Source organism: Polyergus mexicanus, unplaced genomic scaffold (genome assembly GCF_030449975.1).
Source record: "Polyergus mexicanus isolate NDT 795.1 unplaced genomic scaffold, iyPolMexi1.0 SCAF_22, whole genome shotgun sequence".
Lineage (NCBI taxonomy): Eukaryota > Metazoa > Arthropoda > Insecta > Hymenoptera > Formicidae > Polyergus > Polyergus mexicanus.
In genome coordinates this window covers 3,971,483-3,990,174 of record NW_027223342.1, presented here as the reverse complement: position 1 = coordinate 3,990,174, position 18,692 = coordinate 3,971,483, and the positions used below count along the sequence as shown (strand labels likewise).

General features: G+C 33.8%; 3 protein-coding genes across 3 annotated transcripts; 1 reads left to right on the top strand and 2 right to left on the bottom strand.

Moving 5' to 3' along the window:
* Window positions 1-1,054: 1,054 nt before the first annotated feature.
* On the top strand, window positions 1,055-1,615 carry LOC138942471 (uncharacterized). The gene has a single exon (XM_070312709.1). It carries the CDS (start codon window positions 1,055-1,057, stop codon window positions 1,613-1,615), a length of 561 nt encoding a protein of 186 aa, XP_070168810.1.
* A 3,836-nt stretch (window positions 1,616-5,451) lies between these two features.
* Window positions 5,452-15,442, bottom strand: LOC138942470 (uncharacterized). Its single transcript, XM_070312708.1, has 5 exons — window positions 15,180-15,442; window positions 6,990-7,137; window positions 6,582-6,590; window positions 5,584-5,739; window positions 5,452-5,508 (listed from the first exon to the last, which is right to left on the bottom strand). Exons 1-5 carry the CDS (start codon window positions 15,440-15,442, stop codon window positions 5,452-5,454), a joined length of 633 nt encoding a protein of 210 aa, XP_070168809.1.
* On the bottom strand, window positions 15,008-18,038 carry LOC138942346 (THAP domain-containing protein 2-like). Its single transcript, XM_070312517.1, has 4 exons — window positions 17,856-18,038; window positions 17,487-17,693; window positions 17,232-17,318; window positions 15,008-17,141 (listed from the first exon to the last, which is right to left on the bottom strand). The coding sequence occupies exons 1-4, from the start codon at window positions 17,942-17,944 to the stop codon at window positions 17,021-17,023; spliced, it is 504 nt and encodes a 167-aa protein (XP_070168618.1). The 5' UTR covers window positions 17,945-18,038; the 3' UTR covers window positions 15,008-17,020.
* Window positions 18,039-18,692: the final 654 nt, after the last annotated feature.

Sequence of the window (18,692 nt, the reverse complement as noted above, 5' to 3'; positions counted from 1 at the left end):
GTTAATAAATTCAGTTTATCGATAAAGTGCGTGGATTAATTCGTAAAAGTTCGATAAGTGGTACAATTTATGAGTGAAAAAAGTTTGTTAGTGTAGGATGTTGAATTTGGCACCTATTCGTTACACATGCGGCGCCGCGATTTCGATACGATTATGACGAGTGAGGCCGAGGCGGTGGGTCGGCGAACGAGTCGTGAGTCAAAGACGAGAGCATATAGACGTGCGACGAGTGTTATCGTGTCGGAGTATCTTTTCGAGTCCGTTGTACGACTATTTTGTATTGACGATTGTACAGATTCGATTATTAACATTAAAAGAGATGTTATTTACATTAAAACGAAACTAGCGGTCCAGTTATCGTTCATTCATCCCTATTAAAACACTACAACTTTGGGGGCTCGTCCGGGATTCAACGAGCGATACGGACCGAGAATTCGCTCGAGTTTTCTAGAAATTTCGAAACCGCGTGGTCGAGATAACGGAAGGATGTCCTGTGATCCGAGCGTTTTTACTGTCGCCGTATTAAAAAGAGAAACTCAAGATGCATAAATTATCCACGGCGGGAGCAAAATCGGAGCTTATTGCGAGGCTGTGTGAGATTGATCCGACGGGTTCCTGGGTGGATAGAGAAGACGAGTTTAACGGCAATGTCGGGTTTGAGCAGGATGAGACACGAGAGGACATATTGCAGCGAGAAATCGAACTGTATAAACGCGAAAAGGAACTTGCTGAGCGTTAACTTGATCTTGCATGGCGTGAAATATCGTTGTTACGCGGACGGTTGCGGGAGAACCCTGCCAGTGGAGCGACGGAATCGACGATGCTTAATAATGAAGACATGTCTCGCGGGCGGCCACGAGTGAATCTAGCGACCATAGCTGATTTATTGAGCGATTTTGATGGTATCTTCAGCGATTTTGATACGTGTGAGAAACAAGTGAGATTCCTGAAAACAGCGTATCGACTGGACGACGATTGTGCGAAGCTTTTAATCGGAATGCGGTTAAAAAAACGAGCGTTTGAGTGGCTTCATTCGAGACCAGCATATATAGGTATGTCTTTTGAGAGCTTTTTGGAAGAGTTGAGAACCATGTTCCGGCAGCGTGAAAGTAAGTTATATTTACGAAGGCGGTTTGAGAGTCGCGTGTGGAAAAAAGAGGAGACATTCCAGGAGTATATATACGACAAAACTATTATGGGTAATCGCGTGCCGATCGAAAGGGACGAATTACTAGATTATGTTATAGATAGTATACCAGACATTGCGTTGCGTGACCAGGCGCGCATACGAGGATTCTCATCCGTGGATGGCCTGCTGAAAACGTTCGAAAGGATAACGTTGCGTGATCGTGGAGCGGCGGGTTTGAGTCGGCATAGCGGCGACAAGAGAATGGCCGACGAGAAGAAGAAGACGCCGACGGATATTAAGCGCTGCTTTAATTGTGGTGAACGCGAACATGTTGGTGCAAACTGCCCGACAAAAACTTTAGGAGCCAAGTGTTTCGGATGTGGCGAGCGCAGTCACATTGCGTCTAAGTGCCCCCCAAAAAATAGCGATGCGAGAAGGTCTGTTGTTGCAACGATCTCGCAAATGCCTTATAAAAAGTACACGTAGGAGGTGGTATTAAGTAATCGAGTTATTACGGCGCTGATAGATACCGGAAGCGATATTTCGATAATGCGAGTGAGCGAGTACGCGATGATAGGGTCACCGAAAATGCAAGCGTCGAATACGGAATTTTACGGAGTAGGAGGTTATAGCGTTAAAGCCTTAGGCGAATTTCAAACGCATATTGTGGAGTAACAAGCATATTTATTCAATATTTATTCGAGTCGTTCCAGATACTTTCTTACAATATGGCCTACTCATCGGCGCGGATTTTATCGATACGATAGAAATAAGTTTTAAAAGAGGCGTAATTTCGATTAGTCCTGCTTGCGAGCTAACGTCCTGCTTGCGAGCTAACGGTCGATAACGAGTCGCGACCTGAAATATTTACGCTCGACGCTATACATGACTCGAACACAATAGATGTTGACACGCTGTCTGTGCTTGATGATAAACATAGGTGTATCATAACGGATTTGGTAGAGAATTATAAACCGGCCAAGACGCGAGAAACTGATATTAAAATGACGATTATTTTGAAAGATGACGAGCTAGTTTATCAGAAAGCGAAGCGCCTCTCGCAGTCTGAGAAGGATATTGTTAATGCACAAGTCGATGAGTGGAAGAGTGAGGGTATAGTTCGAGAATCTGTTTCTGATTTTGCGAGTCCCATCGTTCTCGTCAAGAAAAAGAATGGTTTTCATAGACTTTGTGTGGATTATAGAATGCTCAATAAAAAAATAGTTAAAGATCGGTACCCTCTCCTCCTCATCGAGGATCAATTGGATCAGCTACAAGACGCGAAAGTTTTTAGCACGATTGACTTAAAAATGGATTCTTCCATGTGCGAATGGACGAAGCTAGCATAAGATATACATCTTTTATTGTACCGGATGGACAGTACGAATTTTTGAGAGTTCCCTTTGGTTTATGTAATTCTCCTTCGGTTTTTCAACGATTTATCAACGCAGTCTTTAGAAACTTAGTAAAGCAAAAAATTGTATTAGTGTATATGGATGATTTAATTGTACTTTCGGCTGATGAGGATGACGAATTGAAAAATCTTGAGATTGTTTTAGACACTGCGAGTCGGGCCGGCTTAACAATAAATTGGAAAAAGTGTTGTTTTTTGCGCCGCACGGTTTAATTTCTTGGATACGTTGTCGAGAATGGAGAATGGAGAAATTTTAATCGCACTTAACATCAACAATATGATTTGATATTATAGTATATAACACCCTTAATAAACTCTATAATAGTGTAATTTGTGATATACAATATTCAAAATTGTTGAACTTATTTTGAAAATCAGATTTTTGTTAATAAAAATAAAACACGTTTTAATTTCATAGAAACCCGTGAATCTGTGAGTGAATCTGTTTATAACATTTCTATAAATACAAGATTGATTTTATGACAAATACTATTTCAAATTACAAATTCTTATAAACTGAATTGCTTCTAAATACTTGGCTAGTAAATAATTGATTTTATTTAGTTTTTATTTTTAAACTTTTTTTGCGTACAAGTTGGGATTTTTTTATATAATAATATATAACAGAGTATCTCTAAAGTCAGACATCACCCCTAGATCTTGGAAATGGCTCTAAATATAGAAAAATATTTTAGACAAAAATTGTAGGATATTGAGGGGGACATATGATGAAAATATGGACTTAACCTTGAGTGACCTTTTCAATGCCAAGTCAATATGATCGATGTTTTCTTAAATGAAACTCCCCATTTTTTATTGGATATTCTTGTAGCTTATCTCGAGAGCTTTTCAAAACATTATAATAAAGTATTTTTTCATTAAGTACTTTTTGAGTTTATTTATATTTTAATCTGACATATTTTGATATAAAAAATAAAATATCTCGTAAAATATTTAGTTTTTGATAATCTTAGCGTAATACTTTTGTGTACAGAATAATGAGACAAATCAATTAATATAAAAAACATAATTGTTTTTACGAAAAAGTATGTAATTATTTACATTATATTTTTTTAAATGATTATTTGTGTTTTTCTTTACACTAATTGATTTGTCTCATTCTGTACATAAAAGTATTACGGTAAAATTATTCAAAACTGAATTGTCCAAATTAAATATTTTACAAGATACTTTATTTTTTATATCAAAATATGTCAGATTAAAATATAAAATAACTCAAAAAGTAGTTAATGAAAATATATTGTATTTTATTATAGTATTTTGAAAAGCTCTTGAGATAAGCTACAAGAATATGCAATAAAAAATGGGAGGTTCCGTTTAAGAAAACATCAATCACATTGACTTGGCTTTAAAAAGGTCACTTAAGATCAAGTCTATATTTTCATCATGTGTCCTTCTCAATATCCTATAACTTTTGTCTGAACATTTTTCCATATTTAAAGCCGTTTCCGAGATCCAGGGGTGGGATCAGACTTTAGAGATACCCTGTATATGGGTTGAGTAAAAAGTCATTGCGTATTTTTGCAACAGATGGCATTAGTTCAGTTTTGGTACTAGAGTCATTCACACATATGTTTATCATATATCGTTTAACAGCTGACGGTTTAAGCTTCATTCTAAAAAAAAATTGAGCGATTTGGTTGAGTTTTGGAGATTTTACAACAAGTTGAAGATGGAAGACCAAACTGTGCATTTTCGCCATATTTTATTGTTTTATTTCCGTAAAGGAAAGAACGCGCGTCAAGCTTGTGAAAAATTGCGTAAAGTTTACGGTGACGATGCTCTACAAGAACGTCAGTGCCAAAACTGTTTCAAGAAATTCCGCGCTGGTGATTTTGATCTCAAAGATGCTCTTCGGTCAGGAAGGCCCACCGAGGTTGATGACGACAAAATAAAGGCATTGATCAAGTCAAACCCACGTTACACGACACGAAAGATTGCAGAAACATTGAAGATCAGTCAAAAAAGTGTTCACGTCCATCTAAAGAAGCTGGGATACGTAAGCAAGCTCTATATTTGGATTCCTCATGAACTCAAAGAAGTTCATTTGACGGCGCGTATAAACATCTGCGATATGCTCATGAAACGTGAAGAAAACGATCCTTTTTTGAAACGAATGATAACTGGTGATGAGAAGTGGATTGTTTACAACAATGTGGAACGCAAACGGTCTTGGTCCCGACGTAATGATTCGCCTCAAACGACTTCAAAAGCAGAACTTCATCAGAGGAAGGTTATGCTCTCAGTGTGGTGGGATTGGAAGGATGTGGTGTTTTTTGAGCTCCTACCAAGAACCGAACAATCAATTCGGATGTGTACTGTCGGCAATTGGACAGTTTGAACGAATCTGTCATCCAGAAACGTCCGGAGCTCGTCAATCGTAAAGGAGTTGTGTTCCATCATGACAACGCGAGACCACACACATCTTTGGCGATCCGTCAAAAATTATTGGAGCTTGGATGGGATGTATTGCCCCACCCAGCATACTCGCCTGACCTTGCGCCGTCAGACCGTCAGACTTCCACTTGTTTCGCTCTCTTCAAAACTCCTTGCGTGGAATAACGTTAAATTCAGATGAGGCGGTAAATCAGCACCTTGTTCAGTTTTTCGCCAATAAAGACAGGTTCTTCTACGAACGGGGAATTATGAAGCTCACCGAAAGATGGCAAAAGGTCATCGAACAAAACGGAAAACATATCATTGATTGATCTTTATATAAATAAATGACTTTGAAAAACATACAAAAAATACGCAATGACTTTTTACTCAACCCAACAGGGATTATTAATGTTACATGTTTATTTTAATATTATATATTAAAAATTTTGTGTTTTTTATATCTATTATGTATTTCATATTTTGTAAGTAAATTTCAACAAATCATTTTTTACTTTTCCACAAAATTGCGTAAGATAGACAAGTATGCCATCGATGTTTTCACTATCTGTAAACAAAATATGTTCTATGAGAAATAACCAAATGGTAAAAAAAATATGCAACATAGATAATGTTTACTTACATTTGTAAATGTATTCAATGATAATGTATAGAATTTTCCGGCAGTCAACATCAATGGCTTCTCAGAACGGGTGATACAAATGCTGAGTAACTTTGTGTGCGATGGTGGATTATTGTACCAACTGGAATTGTAAAATGTATCACGCAGTCTGGCACTCTGAATGACATAAGAAAAATATCAGAAGACTACATTGTTTTCATATTGCAGAAAATAATTTATGTATATTTGATATATGCAAGATGTTTCGTATAACTATATAAAAGAAGCTTGATGTGCAAGATGTTTCATACAACTATATAAAAGAAGCTTTGTGAGAATAATGAGACAAATCAATTAGTATAAAAAAAAATTGTTTTTATGAAAAAGTATCTAATTATTTACAATGTATCTTTTAAAACAATTATTTGTTTTTTTACACTAATTGATTTATCTCGTTATTTTATACATAAAAGTATTACAGCAAGATTATCGAAAACTAAATATTTTACGAGATATTTTATTTTGTATATCAAAATATGTCAGATTAAGATATAAAATAACTCGAAAAGTACTTAATGCAAAAATACTTTATTATAGTGTTTTGAAAAGCTTTCGAGGTAAGCTGCAAGAGTATGTAATGAAAAATAGGAGGTTCCATTTAAAAAATCCAAAGTGATTTTTATATAACCTGAACGATGCTATTCAAGGTCATACTAATATTATTATATAACGCGCCACTTAGAGCTCTACAACTTTTGCATGAAACATTTTTCACGAAAATGCGTTGTTCCTTCAAAAAACTGCTGGTACGGGCGCTCTGTTACACTCTGTATATATGGTACATATACAGGATGATCCGCAACGTGATGTCCACATTGAAACTATGTATTCTTTATGTCATTCTAAGTCAAAAAGTCTGAATACACATATGCCCTAAAATGACTTGTTTCAAAGTTATAGCAAAAAAATGCAAAAGTAGTTATTTCTCACACTAATGCGAGAAGAGCTTTATGACTTACCTTACCGCACTAGTAGTGCGGAAATAACAGGCATTACAAAAAATATTGTATGTATGGCATGTGCGGAAGACAACGACCTACGTCGCGCATAAAGTTGCCGCATTCGCTTCAGCTCATGCGGCAATTTCATACTCGACATAATTCATTGTGTTCCACACTTGCCACATAAGAAAATATTAATGAATTGACTGTCGTTTTAAATGAAAACATCGCATAAACATAGTTTAGAAATTTCTCTTACCTACCAATTATGAGTACATTTTCCAATGAAGAATATGCCGATATTCATTTTATTTATCGTTTCTGTAAAGGTAACGCACGTGGAGCAGTAACAGAATATCACCGACGGTTTCCTAATCGCAGAGTACTAAATCAAAGAATTTTTAGCAATGTCCACCGAAGCATTACGTTTACTGGTCCCGAATAAAAATCTTGAGAGACCATTAAGGCGACATCGTCAAGTCGAGAATGCGATACGGCGGACAGAACTTCTACTATTAGTATCAGAAGACTTTCGGCGCAAACTAACGTTTCTAAAACGACAATTTGGAAAATACTGCGTGATTATGATTTATACCCATTTCATTTTATGAATGTTCAAGCTCTTCAATCAAATAATTATCCTGCACGCGTCAATTTTTGTCATTGGCTTTTAAGAAATCGGCAAATACATACAAAAATTTTATTTACCGACGAAGCTTTTACAAGAGACGGCATTACAAATAATAGAAACTCACGCGTTTGGTCACTACGAGACGAAAATCCTCATGCTATTACTGAAACACATTTTCAAAATCGATTTTCAGTGAATATCTGGTGCAGTATAATCGATAACCGTCTAATAGGACTCATCATTATTGAAGATCATTTAAATGCTGAACGATACTTGCATTTATTACAAGAACAATTACCCGAACTTCTTGAAAATCTGCCTTTAAACATCAGAACATAAATGTGGTTTCAACAAGATGGAGCACTACCTCACTTTAGCAGAATTGTTATGAGATATCTAAATAAAAAATTTCCTGAGCGCTGGATTGGCCGGGGAGGTCCAATAAATTGGCCTACAAGATCTCCTGATCTACAGGGTGATTCAAAACAACCTTCTGTCCTTACAATGTCATATACTTGACACTATTCTAAGACGATTTTTTCTTTGCCAAAAATTTTCCGAGGCTTAGTTTTTAAATTATAAGCCAAAATAGTTAACGAATTACGGGCCGCGTACACAAGGCAGGCAGGAGCGGAGCAACTCACCGTCCCATGTATGTGTGAGAGAGAACATATACGCGTATACACATTCTCTCTTTCTCACTCACTGACTCTTACCTTGTATGTAGAGATTCGTTGCCCTTATACGACTCAATAAGTAATATTTCCGTGTGATACAACGAGTAACTAGCAAACTTTTTTTCACTCACAAATTGTACCACTTATCGAACTTTTACGTATTAATCCACGCACTTTATCGATAAACTGAATTTATTAAAAAAAAGCGATGTTATAATACGTCATTATATTTTCATATTTTATAGTTTTATATTTTCGAAACTATCGAATTTACAATGTCGGAGGCTTTAGCCGATCACGGGACACATGATAGCGTCCGCGTCGATCACGCGTAATGTGATACATTCAGTTGTTCGGCAGCCGGCAGCCGGCATGTCGGCAACGATAGTACCGATATAACTTGCTTCTTGTCGTCGCGCAGTTTCCGCATCGAATAACGCGTTTCTTTCTTCGAGATATTTTAATAATTAATCGGTAGTAATCGGTAGATTGTGATTAACCGTTATAATCGTTAATAAATTCAATTTATCGATAAAGTGCGTAGATTAATTCGTAAAAGTTCGATAAGTGGTACAATTTATGAGTGAAAAAAGTTTGCTAGTTACTCGTTCTATCATACGGAAGTATTACTTATTGAGTCGTATGAGGGCAACGAATTACTACATAAAAGGTAAGAAATAGTGTGAGAGAGAGAGAGAGAGAGAGAGAGAGAGAGAGACAGAGTGCATGTGCGCGATCAACTGTTTGCTACACGCGATAGATGTAAAAGAGAAAGACAGAGAGAGAGAGAGAGAGAGAGAGAGAGAGAGAGAGAGAGAGTGCGATCAGCTGTCTGCTATACGCGATGGATATAAAAGAGAAAGACGAAGAAGAGAGAAAGAGAGTGCGTGTGTGCGATCAGCTGTTTGCTACATACGATGGGTGTAAAAGAGACAGAGAGGGAGAAAGAGAGAGAGAGAGAGAGAGAGAGAGAGAGAGAGAGAGAGAGAGAGAGAGAGAATGTGTATGTGTGTGTATACGCGTATACGTTCTCTCTCACATATACACTCCATCGTATGTAGCAAACAGTTGATCGCAGCGAGCGCCTCACGTAATCACCAGCATCGGACGGTGAGTTGCGCCACCCCTGCTTGCCTCGCGTACGCGGCCCGTAATTCGTTAACTATTTTGGCTTATAATTTAAAAACTAAGCCTCGAAAAAAATTTTGGCAAAGGAAAAGTCGTCTTAGAATAGTGTCAAGTATATGACATTGTAAGGACAGAAGGTTGTTTTGAATCACCCTGTATCTCCTCTGGATTATTTTTTGTGGGGCACATGAAATCTCTAATCTATGCGGATAAGCCAGTCAATCAGCAGCAGTTATTAAATAAAATAGCAGACGCTTGTAATAATATACGTAACGATGTGGAATTTCTTTTGCGTTCTACAACATCAATAATTCAAAGAACAGAAGTGTGTGTAGACCAATCTGATGGTCACTTTGAACAATTTATAAAGTAGTTTATAAAGTAAATTATTGTTTAATTATTGTTTAATTATCAATAAATAATATTATTTTTAATAAATAATATTTTTCTTATTTTATGCAATTTTGTTTTTTCGCTATAACTGTAAAACAATCGACTTTAGGGCATGTGTGTATTAAGATATTTTGACTTAGAATGACAAAAAGAATACACAGTTTCAGTATGGTCATAACGTTGCGGGACACCCTGTATAATTAAGACTGTAGCTAAATAACTGTTGACAATCGTTGTGTCAAAGCAGATGAGATCCCTTTCCTCCTTATCTCCGATAGGGAGAAAAGATTAAGGATTAGATTTTCCTAAAGTAGATTAGGGAAATCGAAATTGATTGATATCAAATTGTTTTTACAATTTTTTGTAACTTGTCTGTAAAAATGATATTTGTTGCAAAAACATCTTTTGATAGCTGTATGTTTTCACGGCATAAAAATAATTTTTTTGATAAAATATTATCCATTTTTTCTTATTAATAGAAAATATTAGAAGGGAAGACAGGTAACAATGAATCCCGAATGCGAGATGAGTTCTTATATGATATCTGAGGGAATAGAGTTGTAATAAATATAAAATCTTTCAAATATTTCCAGTCAGCCAAGTCTGTTTGAACAAATTTTGCCAAATTTCTACTAGTAATTTTTATCAGCAAAAAGGCTACAAATTTAATACAGAGTTTTTTGATTTTGATTATGTTAAGACTCAGCAAAGCTAACAAACCCCGCTGACATAATTTAACAGCTGATTGACAGCAGAAACCGAGTAGGATCTGCAACCGTCTATATTTCTTACTTGGTTTCTGCTGCCAATCTGCCGTCAAATTACGCGCAAATTTTGCTCGGTTTTCACCGCCAATCTACTGTCAGCTTCTGTGAGAAGGCTTTGTCAGCTAATCACAAGCCTATTGCAGACTTTGGCTGCGTTTCAATATTTACTGCCAGTACTGAAAATCTATAGTGCACGTGTGTGTGACGTAAACTATAGATTGTCAATAAGTATCAAAATGCAGCCACAGTTGATATCAATTTGCTAACAACTTCTGAATAAATCTATTGTCAATCTGTACATTTTACTTGCTAACAAGAGAAGGCTTATAAGATTTGTCCCCTCCGATTTCAATAAATTTGATATATGTTATAGTACTACCTTCCCATTAATCACAGGTAAAGTCGCATAATCGATTCAACTCTCAAGCATTTGCAAGAAAAATTAATTCAAACTTTCCATGTTCTTTATATAGCGATTCATAATAATGGTTTGTCATCTAGCAATTGTAGCTGCAAGCGTGAAGTGACCGACTACTACGGCGGATCCTTACGTGTCTTTGCAGATTCAAATCTTGTTTTTTCCTTTTTTTTTTTATTGTTTTAATAATCTATATTGTTTTAATAATCTCTATTAACATGGATGTGATTATGCGTCCTATTTAAAAAAAAATTATTTAATTTTCTTTTTAAAAATATATTGCACAATCACATCCATATTAATGCAGATTATTAAAAAAGAATTAACATTAAATTATTATCCAATAATAAAATTATTATTTATTTATTTGCTATATACGTAGTATATATATGCATTGAAAAAAATTAAAATAATTTTTTTATTTATATCAAGATTTTTATTTTTATATACAATATTTTACAAACAATATTTTTACGTTGTATCATTAACAACGGTCTCTTACATACAACGTTTTCTTTGGGAAGGGGATTCGTTATTATGTAAGTCATCCCAACTATCTGCAAACTTGTTTTTTTTGTATGTCTTTCCGCAATTTGAACATTAGCCGTTAGACTTCACTCAACTCGAAACATAGCTAGTGTAATAGAAATACAGCGAAAATAAAATTTTTCATAAAATTATAAATGATTTGAAATTGTTTTACTATCTATCTTCATTTCCATTTTATAAAAGTTTTTCAATGCATATATACAAAATGGGACATTTATATTGGGACACCTAAATATCTAAAAAATAAAACAAGATAGAAAGAAATGTTTCAGACAGAAGTTGTTCGGTTCTAAGGGGATCATAAAATGATGCCATTAGTTTGACCTTGAGTGGAGGCGCTTCGGAGATTTCAATGTCAATCTTGTTTTATTTTTTTTACATCAATTGATGTCTCTCATTTTTTGAGCTTAAAATATTAAGGTAACATTATTGCAAAATAAATAATTTTATGAGATATTTCATAGTTTATGTAAAATTATGTCGAAGTAAAGTAATAAAACAAAGTATAAAATATCTCGTAAACTATTAAATTTTTAGCCATCATATCCCTATAATTTTTTATGCAGAATATTGCAATGAATCGATTTATGTAAAAAATTGGGGTATTTCCATTTAAAAAAACAAGATTGACATTGAAATCTCCGAAGCGCCTCCACCAAAGGTCAAACTAATGGCACCACCTTATAACTTCCTTTGAACCGAACAACTTTTATCTGAAACATTTCTTTCTCTCTTGCTTTACTTTTTAGATAATTAGGTGTCTCAATATAAATGCCCCACCCTGTATACTACGTATAAGGCGAATAAATAAATAATAATTTAATTATTGGATAATAATTTAAATATATTAAATTTTTTTTAATAATCTGCATATGGATGTGATTGTGCAACATATTTTTAAAAAGAAAATTAAATAATTTTCTTGTTAAAGCATCGTTATGAATCAGTATATAAATAACACGAAAAGTTTGAACTAACTTTTCTCGCAAATGCATGAGAGTTGCATGAGTGACTTTACCTGTGATTAATAGGAGGGTAGTATTATAATACTATCCTCTCAATACATATATTAAGTTTATTGAAATCGGAGGGGACAAATTCTGAGCCTCCCCTTGTAAGATAGTTAAACAGATAAAGAGAAAAAAAATGTACGGAAAAAACAATTTTTATTATAATTTAAATGAGGGATTATTAAGGGAATAAAAAAAGTCAGAGGGGGCTTGATCTGACCTCCTCCGATTTTTTTCTATTCCTCAAGATCAAGAAAGACATGAAGGATTGTCATTGGGGATCATAAGCGGAAGTGGAATAGTTGACGCGTGTTTTAAACAGCCTTACGGAGAATGATTTTGAAAACTGCTTCCTGCAATAGAAAAGCATTGGACCAAGTGCATTGCTTTAGGAAGAGACTATTTTAAAGGGGACCATGTATTAAATAACGGATAAGTATGTTCTGTACCAAGATAGCAAAATGCTAGCAGCATGCGCGCAGATTGGCAGCAAATTTAATCAGAATTCCATGCCAAAACCATAGCCATCTGTGACCACATTAAGCTCAGGTTTTGTCGACAGAGCCTACTGACAGGCAATGTGAGCAGATTGGCAGCAGAAATCACGCAGAGCCTGCGCGCAATCTGACGGCAGATTGACAACAAAAATCGAGCAATTTCTAGACATTTATATAAAATGGTACATTTAAATGGATTTAAACATTTAAAGGGTCTCGAGTCCAAGTAGCAAAATGACAGTAAATTTTGGTCACAAAATAACTAATTAGAGTTAATCCTAAAGTTAGGTCTCATAAGATTCAAAAATGACGTCAATAGTTGATGTCATTTTCTGACGTTTGTATTAATAACATAAATTTATAATATTAATAATATGTATTAATGTAATATATATATGAAAATTTGAATAATTAATTTATGAAATTAAATCAAAATTAAAATATTTTATTTATATGGAAGTTAATTTCTATTTTATATCTTAAATAGATATAATAACGAACGATTTTCACTTATTTGGATAATTTCTTTCCAAATAAGTGAAAATCGGATATTTATCTGTCTGATCTTCTAAAAATCAGTTAAATATCTGAATTTCCGGTACGGGAGTCGTACCAGAAATTAAATTGATAAAAATAATTACGATGTTATTAGTCGCATTTTGCCGGCATTATATATATGCTCGTAACAAGAACTTGAATACGGATATAGAAAGTGAATAGTGCGCCGCATAGCTGTAAGCGAATAAACTATACTATCTCAATAAATTATATGAATGCTAAAAGCTGCAGATTCTGTTTGATTTCTACTGCCGATTTGCCATCAGATTGCGCGCGCGCAGATCTTGCTCGATTTTTGCCGACAACCTGATGTCAAGTCATGTTAGCAGATCCTGCTCGATTTCTGCTATCAATTTGACATCAAATTGCGTTGTGCAGATCCTGCTCGGTTTCTGCTGGCTATCTACTATAATAATTCTATGCAAATCCTGCTCGGTTTCTGCTACTGATCTACTGTCAAATTATGTCCGCAGGTTTGTAACATTTCTGCTGACATTCTGCTATCATTATCTGATATAACAGACTTTGTATACAATCTGGAATCTTTCTGCTGACAAAAATTTGTAGCAGAAAAGTTTGGCAAAATCTGTTCGAACAGACTTGGCTATCTGGGTAATTGTAATAAATATTTTCCACGGACTTAATTGTCAGCCCTCGTATATCACAAAAATGCTTACTGTATATGTGATTCATTAACATTATGTTCACACGACAAATGTATCAACTAATTCCAATTTCACTTACATTAAAAAAAAGTTCCAAATTAATATACTTAAATTGCAAAAAGTGTTTAACTCCTTTTTTCATTAAACAGTTTCATACTGCCTACATATCCAGATAACCAATGTCTGTGAGGTTACTGTCATGTTGCCAACGATTGCTGAAACAGCTAATTTTGAAAAACTAGGGACAAGGAGCGACAGCATTGTTTGTTATTTTTAAATTCATGTAAATTCTAATTCTAAAAACGACAAATTGATAGCAATATGTTAATACTGATTTGCTACTCGTAAACAGAAGATTTGACAGCAACTTGATGACAATTCGTCGTCGATTTGTCATTCACAATTAGCGGGATAAATTTATTATATTTTTAATGTTACTAGCTGTACTTTGCAGATTTTATATACTCTCATGAAAAACTTGAATATAGGATAAATCTTTGACTATATACTTATGGACTGCTAACGACTCCCACTTTTCCCATTTAAGCAATGTAAAAGGCCGCGATCCAAGATCTCAGCGCCCCCAGAACCCAAATGGCCAAGCCAAGAACTAATAATCATATATTCTGACTGTGAATTATTTGCAAGAGAAGAATTTGAAGTGCAAAAAGGTGCTATAAATGAAATAAAAAATGGTTCGTTATTATTCATTATTAAGTTTTAAATTGATTTAAAAATTAAATATGAAAAAGAGCAATAAGTTTTCTATTAAAAAAAAAGGAAATCAAAATATAATGCAACAAAATATATCTGAAAATAAAAAAAATTGAGAAAATAAAAAACGCAATCTTACATAAAAGAATAAAATTTTTTATTATAATTTATTGTCCTTTAAACAATATTATTTTGGTCAAATCTTTTCTAATATAAATCGAATAAGATTCTTGCGTGAATACTTTTCCAAAATGATAGAATTTTATTTTTAAATACAATTCTAATATTGTTTTTATTAATTCATATTTGTGATTGCTTAATAAGTCATTAGCCATTATATGCACATTGAAATTGTTAAAAAGTTTATTTAAATTTATATTTCTTATCATATTTACAGTAATTTTTTGAAACACATTTTTATTTTCTATTTTGTAAATATTAAACAGCTTTTCTGTTACACTCGTTATAGCATAAGTGTCTTGTTTCGGATAACGTAAATTTCCAAGACTTTTTATATTAATGAAAAGTGAATTAGCCTCTTCTGACTCATTCATGAGTCGGATGTATGTGTCGCAAGAAAGTTTTTGTAGCACGCGCATTTCAACAAACCCAGAGATGTAAAGCACGGTGTGATGTATTGTTGACTTCACAAATTGAAGTGGAATATCATCAACTGTCACATCTTCGATATCTTCCTCTTTCAGTTCATTAAAGCTCTTTTTGATTTGTTTTGAAGATATCGTCAATAAACTAGTATTATCAAGTGGGAGACAGTTTGCCGCTGCTGACGATTTAACTTCATTGTGATGTAAAAGGCGCTTGTACGCTGATGTAAATTGGATGCAATTGGGATTATTATTATATCCTGACATTGCTCGGATGCATGAAAAAGATATCTCAAGATGATCTTGAGACAATTTATATAATAAAATATATTTCAAGTATCCTGCCTCGACATAATCTTGGTATATTTTTTTCAAATTTTGCAAATCAATAATGAATCCTAAAAATCCGGTCTTTGATTTAGTTTCTGTTATCAGTTTTCCATCAAGGTGAATTTTTATATCGGAGAAATATTGTATAGCTTCAGAAAAAAAATTAAACATTTCGGCCGTATCTGGTCTTAATGGTCGTTTAAAACCGTTCGAAAACATGCTTCGAGAATTTAAGCAATCGAATGCATTATTAACCATTCTTAAAAATTTAATAGTCGCAGTGTACTTTAAAAAGTCTGGGTATCCATCTTTCATTAATAATTGTAAGGCAGTCGCACAGCTTTCACTTAATGTTTGGGCCGTCAACTTTACGCTCATTTTATTTTTTTGCCATTGGATTTGCTATTTATTTTATTAGCTAAATGAAAATAGCCATTTTCTTGTAAACGGACCAAGGTTTCAATGAACTCCCATTTTATAGAGTTTCCATTGTTGTCATACACAACTTTTTTAGTGGCCCAAGCTGTTCTTATCCGCGTGAGCATATGTGCAGCATCAAAAAATATTACTATATCGTGATTACACATTGGATGTCGAAAGTATGGCCTATTGTTGTACACATCTGTATTTAACTCAATGCACAATTTAATGTTTGTTGGAAGTCTGTCGAATGTTAATGCAATAATGTTAACTCCTGAAGGAACTATAAAATTTATAATTTGGAGGGTAATTTCAGCTCGTTCTTATGAAGTTAGGCCAGCTATGTAAAAGTAGGCAACCGGTATTTTCCATCTTTCATTGATGCCTGTTATTAAATAGACTAACTTCTTTAGCCAAAGGCATATTATCAGGTTCTGGTATAACGGTTCCACAATCCACATAGCTAATAAACTTTTTTTCTGAATGACTCCATTCAAGTTGCTTTCTTATTGCTATTTCGTCCATCATCAAAGTAACATATATTTTCTTATCTCCGGCAGCCTCACTTCTTTTCTTCAAGATATTAATAGCTTCTTGTGTGAAACCAGGAGATCCATTCGTGTTAGCATATCAAAATCGCAGTGTAGATGGAGCTGGTAATTTATTTCTATAAACTTCTCGCACATAATTATATGCTTTTGGGCTATAAAAATTTAAAGTTAACGCAAAAGACCACAACTCTGGAGAGTACCGTCCGCGAACTTTTCCTTTCTCTATTTCTTTAATGATTGATTTTTCTTCACAGGAACACTACAATGTTCATAAAAAATTTTCATATAATTTTGATTATTTATTTACAATTGTGATAATTTTTTTACAGTTCTGCGATAATAATTTATACCTGCATAATGTTACAGGTATTTGAAGAAAGCAATTTTTTTCTTTCCAAATCCGATAATAGACTTTCCAACAATTCAATTTTTTTCTTCTGTCGGTTTTGAAATGATTGCAATCGCTTGATCTTGTGATCCTTCTTTTGGTAAACTTCTCTAAATAAATGAACCAATTGTCTTAATCTCGTTGGAGTCATTATTTCTAATAAGTTATCGGAGATATCACCATCGGATTTTCTTTTTTTTTTAGAGTGGAGAGTATTTTTGACAAAGGTATAGTTAAGATGTCACGCTGTACATTAACTGTTTGAACAGGCACTTCGCTGAAAAAAAATTCAGTAATTTAATATTATAGCTAAGTAAAAGATAATTTTCTATTTTGATTTAAACAATTCACAAAATATTTTTCTTACTTTGGAATGCTTGACACATCCATCATTTGCAATGATTGTTCTTGCTCAATATCTTTACGGCAGTTGTCACTTGATTGCATTTCCACGCTGCACATATAAATAAAGTCATATATAGTTTATTTTGTCGTCTATTATTGTATTGCAATAAATTTATGTCAATATATGAACCAATTCAAAAAATTTTGTTTTATATGTACTTGATGAATGGAAAAAAAATTAGATAAATGAATAAAAAGAATCTGCCTGAAAATTTACCTTTCATTTTCCGCACGTGGAAATATTGTTGGAATAGAATGTGGCTTCAGACGTACACAAGATAAACCAATCTTCTCGAAACAACTTTCTTCAAAATGTTTTGCACATATCATTGCTGTTTTTGATAAATTTAATGTGCTTTCCTTACCATTCAAAGTAATTAAGGCTTGCACCCATTTCTTTTGAACTTCAGGATTACTTGGAAATCTGTAAACATGTATGTTCATTTGTGTAGATAATTATAATAATAACAAATAAATTGAATATGAATATAAGAATAGGCTCCCATGCAAACATATATTGAACATCAATTTAAGAAATTGAAAAAAAAAAAATGGTTTTTGAGGTTAATAAAAAATAAAATCTTACTTATAAAATGACACAGAAGTTAAATGTTTTACTTCTTTTGCTTTGTATTTTGTAGTAGTACACAATTTAACAAAACAATAACGACCCATTTTTTATTTCACTTATAGTACTTTATTCTATTCACTTTAATTCTTCTCTTGCAAATTCACACACAACTCAGAATAAGTGATACATATGATTAGTTCTTGGCTTGGCCATTTGGGTTCTGGCGGCGCTGAGATCTTGGATCGCACTATGGCTGCCTATTAGCAGTTCATAGGTATATAGTCAAAAAGATAAATAGTGCACATAGTGCGTCGCATAGTAGTAAGCGAACGAACTTTTGTGCATTAAATTCCCAAAGCTATACGCTAGCAGCGTACTGAAGGCAGCGCTATCTGTGGTTATATTTGAACAACTGTTAGGTTAGAATTTGGCTGTGAAAATATATTAATCCAGTAATCAAAGAGAAAGAAAAAGAGAAAGAAAAAGAGTTAACTTTTTTGTTGAAATTGAATCATTCTACTCGAAATTGTTGTGTTCCTGATTGTAAGAACCCAGACAGCACAAGGATGTCCTTAGGACGTCCAAAGGGCATCCAGAACATACATGTATGATATCCTCAGGATATTCCATTGTAATCCTCAGATCTCCTCTGGATGTCCTGAGGAAGAGTAAATGATAGCCGTATATTAACCTCTGGAGAATTCAGGGAGATCCTGTGGAACATCCTAAGGATTTTTATAGGATATGTTAGGGATATTTTTCGTATGTTTCAAGGAGCAAATTTTAAAATTTAAATATAAATTAAAATTATGTTTTGTTATTTACTGCCAATATTAAAAATCTAATATTAAA

Excerpts from the sequence above, each read along its gene's own strand:
- LOC138942471 (XM_070312709.1), top strand. The coding sequence starts at position 1,055 with ATGTCTTTTGAGAGCTTTTTGGAAGAGTTGAGAACCATGTTCCGGCAG.
- LOC138942346 (XM_070312517.1), bottom strand. The coding sequence starts at position 17,944 with ATGGGTCGTTATTGTTTTGTTAAATTGTGTACTACTACAAAATACAAA. Across the intron at positions 17,319-17,486 it reads CCACGTGCGGAAAATGAAAG|CGTGGAAATGCAATCAAGTG; the intron begins GTAAATTTTCAG and ends TTATATGTGCAG. Across the intron at positions 17,142-17,231 it reads GATGTGTCAAGCATTCCAAA|CGAAGTGCCTGTTCAAACAG; the intron begins GTAAGAAAAATA and ends ATTTTTTTTCAG.
- LOC138942470 (XM_070312708.1), bottom strand. The coding sequence starts at position 15,442 with ATGTCAGGATATAATAATAATCCCAATTGCATCCAATTTACATCAGCG. Across the intron at positions 7,138-15,179 it reads ACCGTGCTTTACATCTCTGG|TATTTTCCAAATTGTCGTTT; the intron begins GTTTGTTGAAAT and ends ATAATCACGCAG. Across the intron at positions 5,509-5,583 it reads CATTGAATACATTTACAAAT|ATAGTGAAAACATCGATGGC; the intron begins GTAAGTAAACAT and ends TTTTGTTTACAG.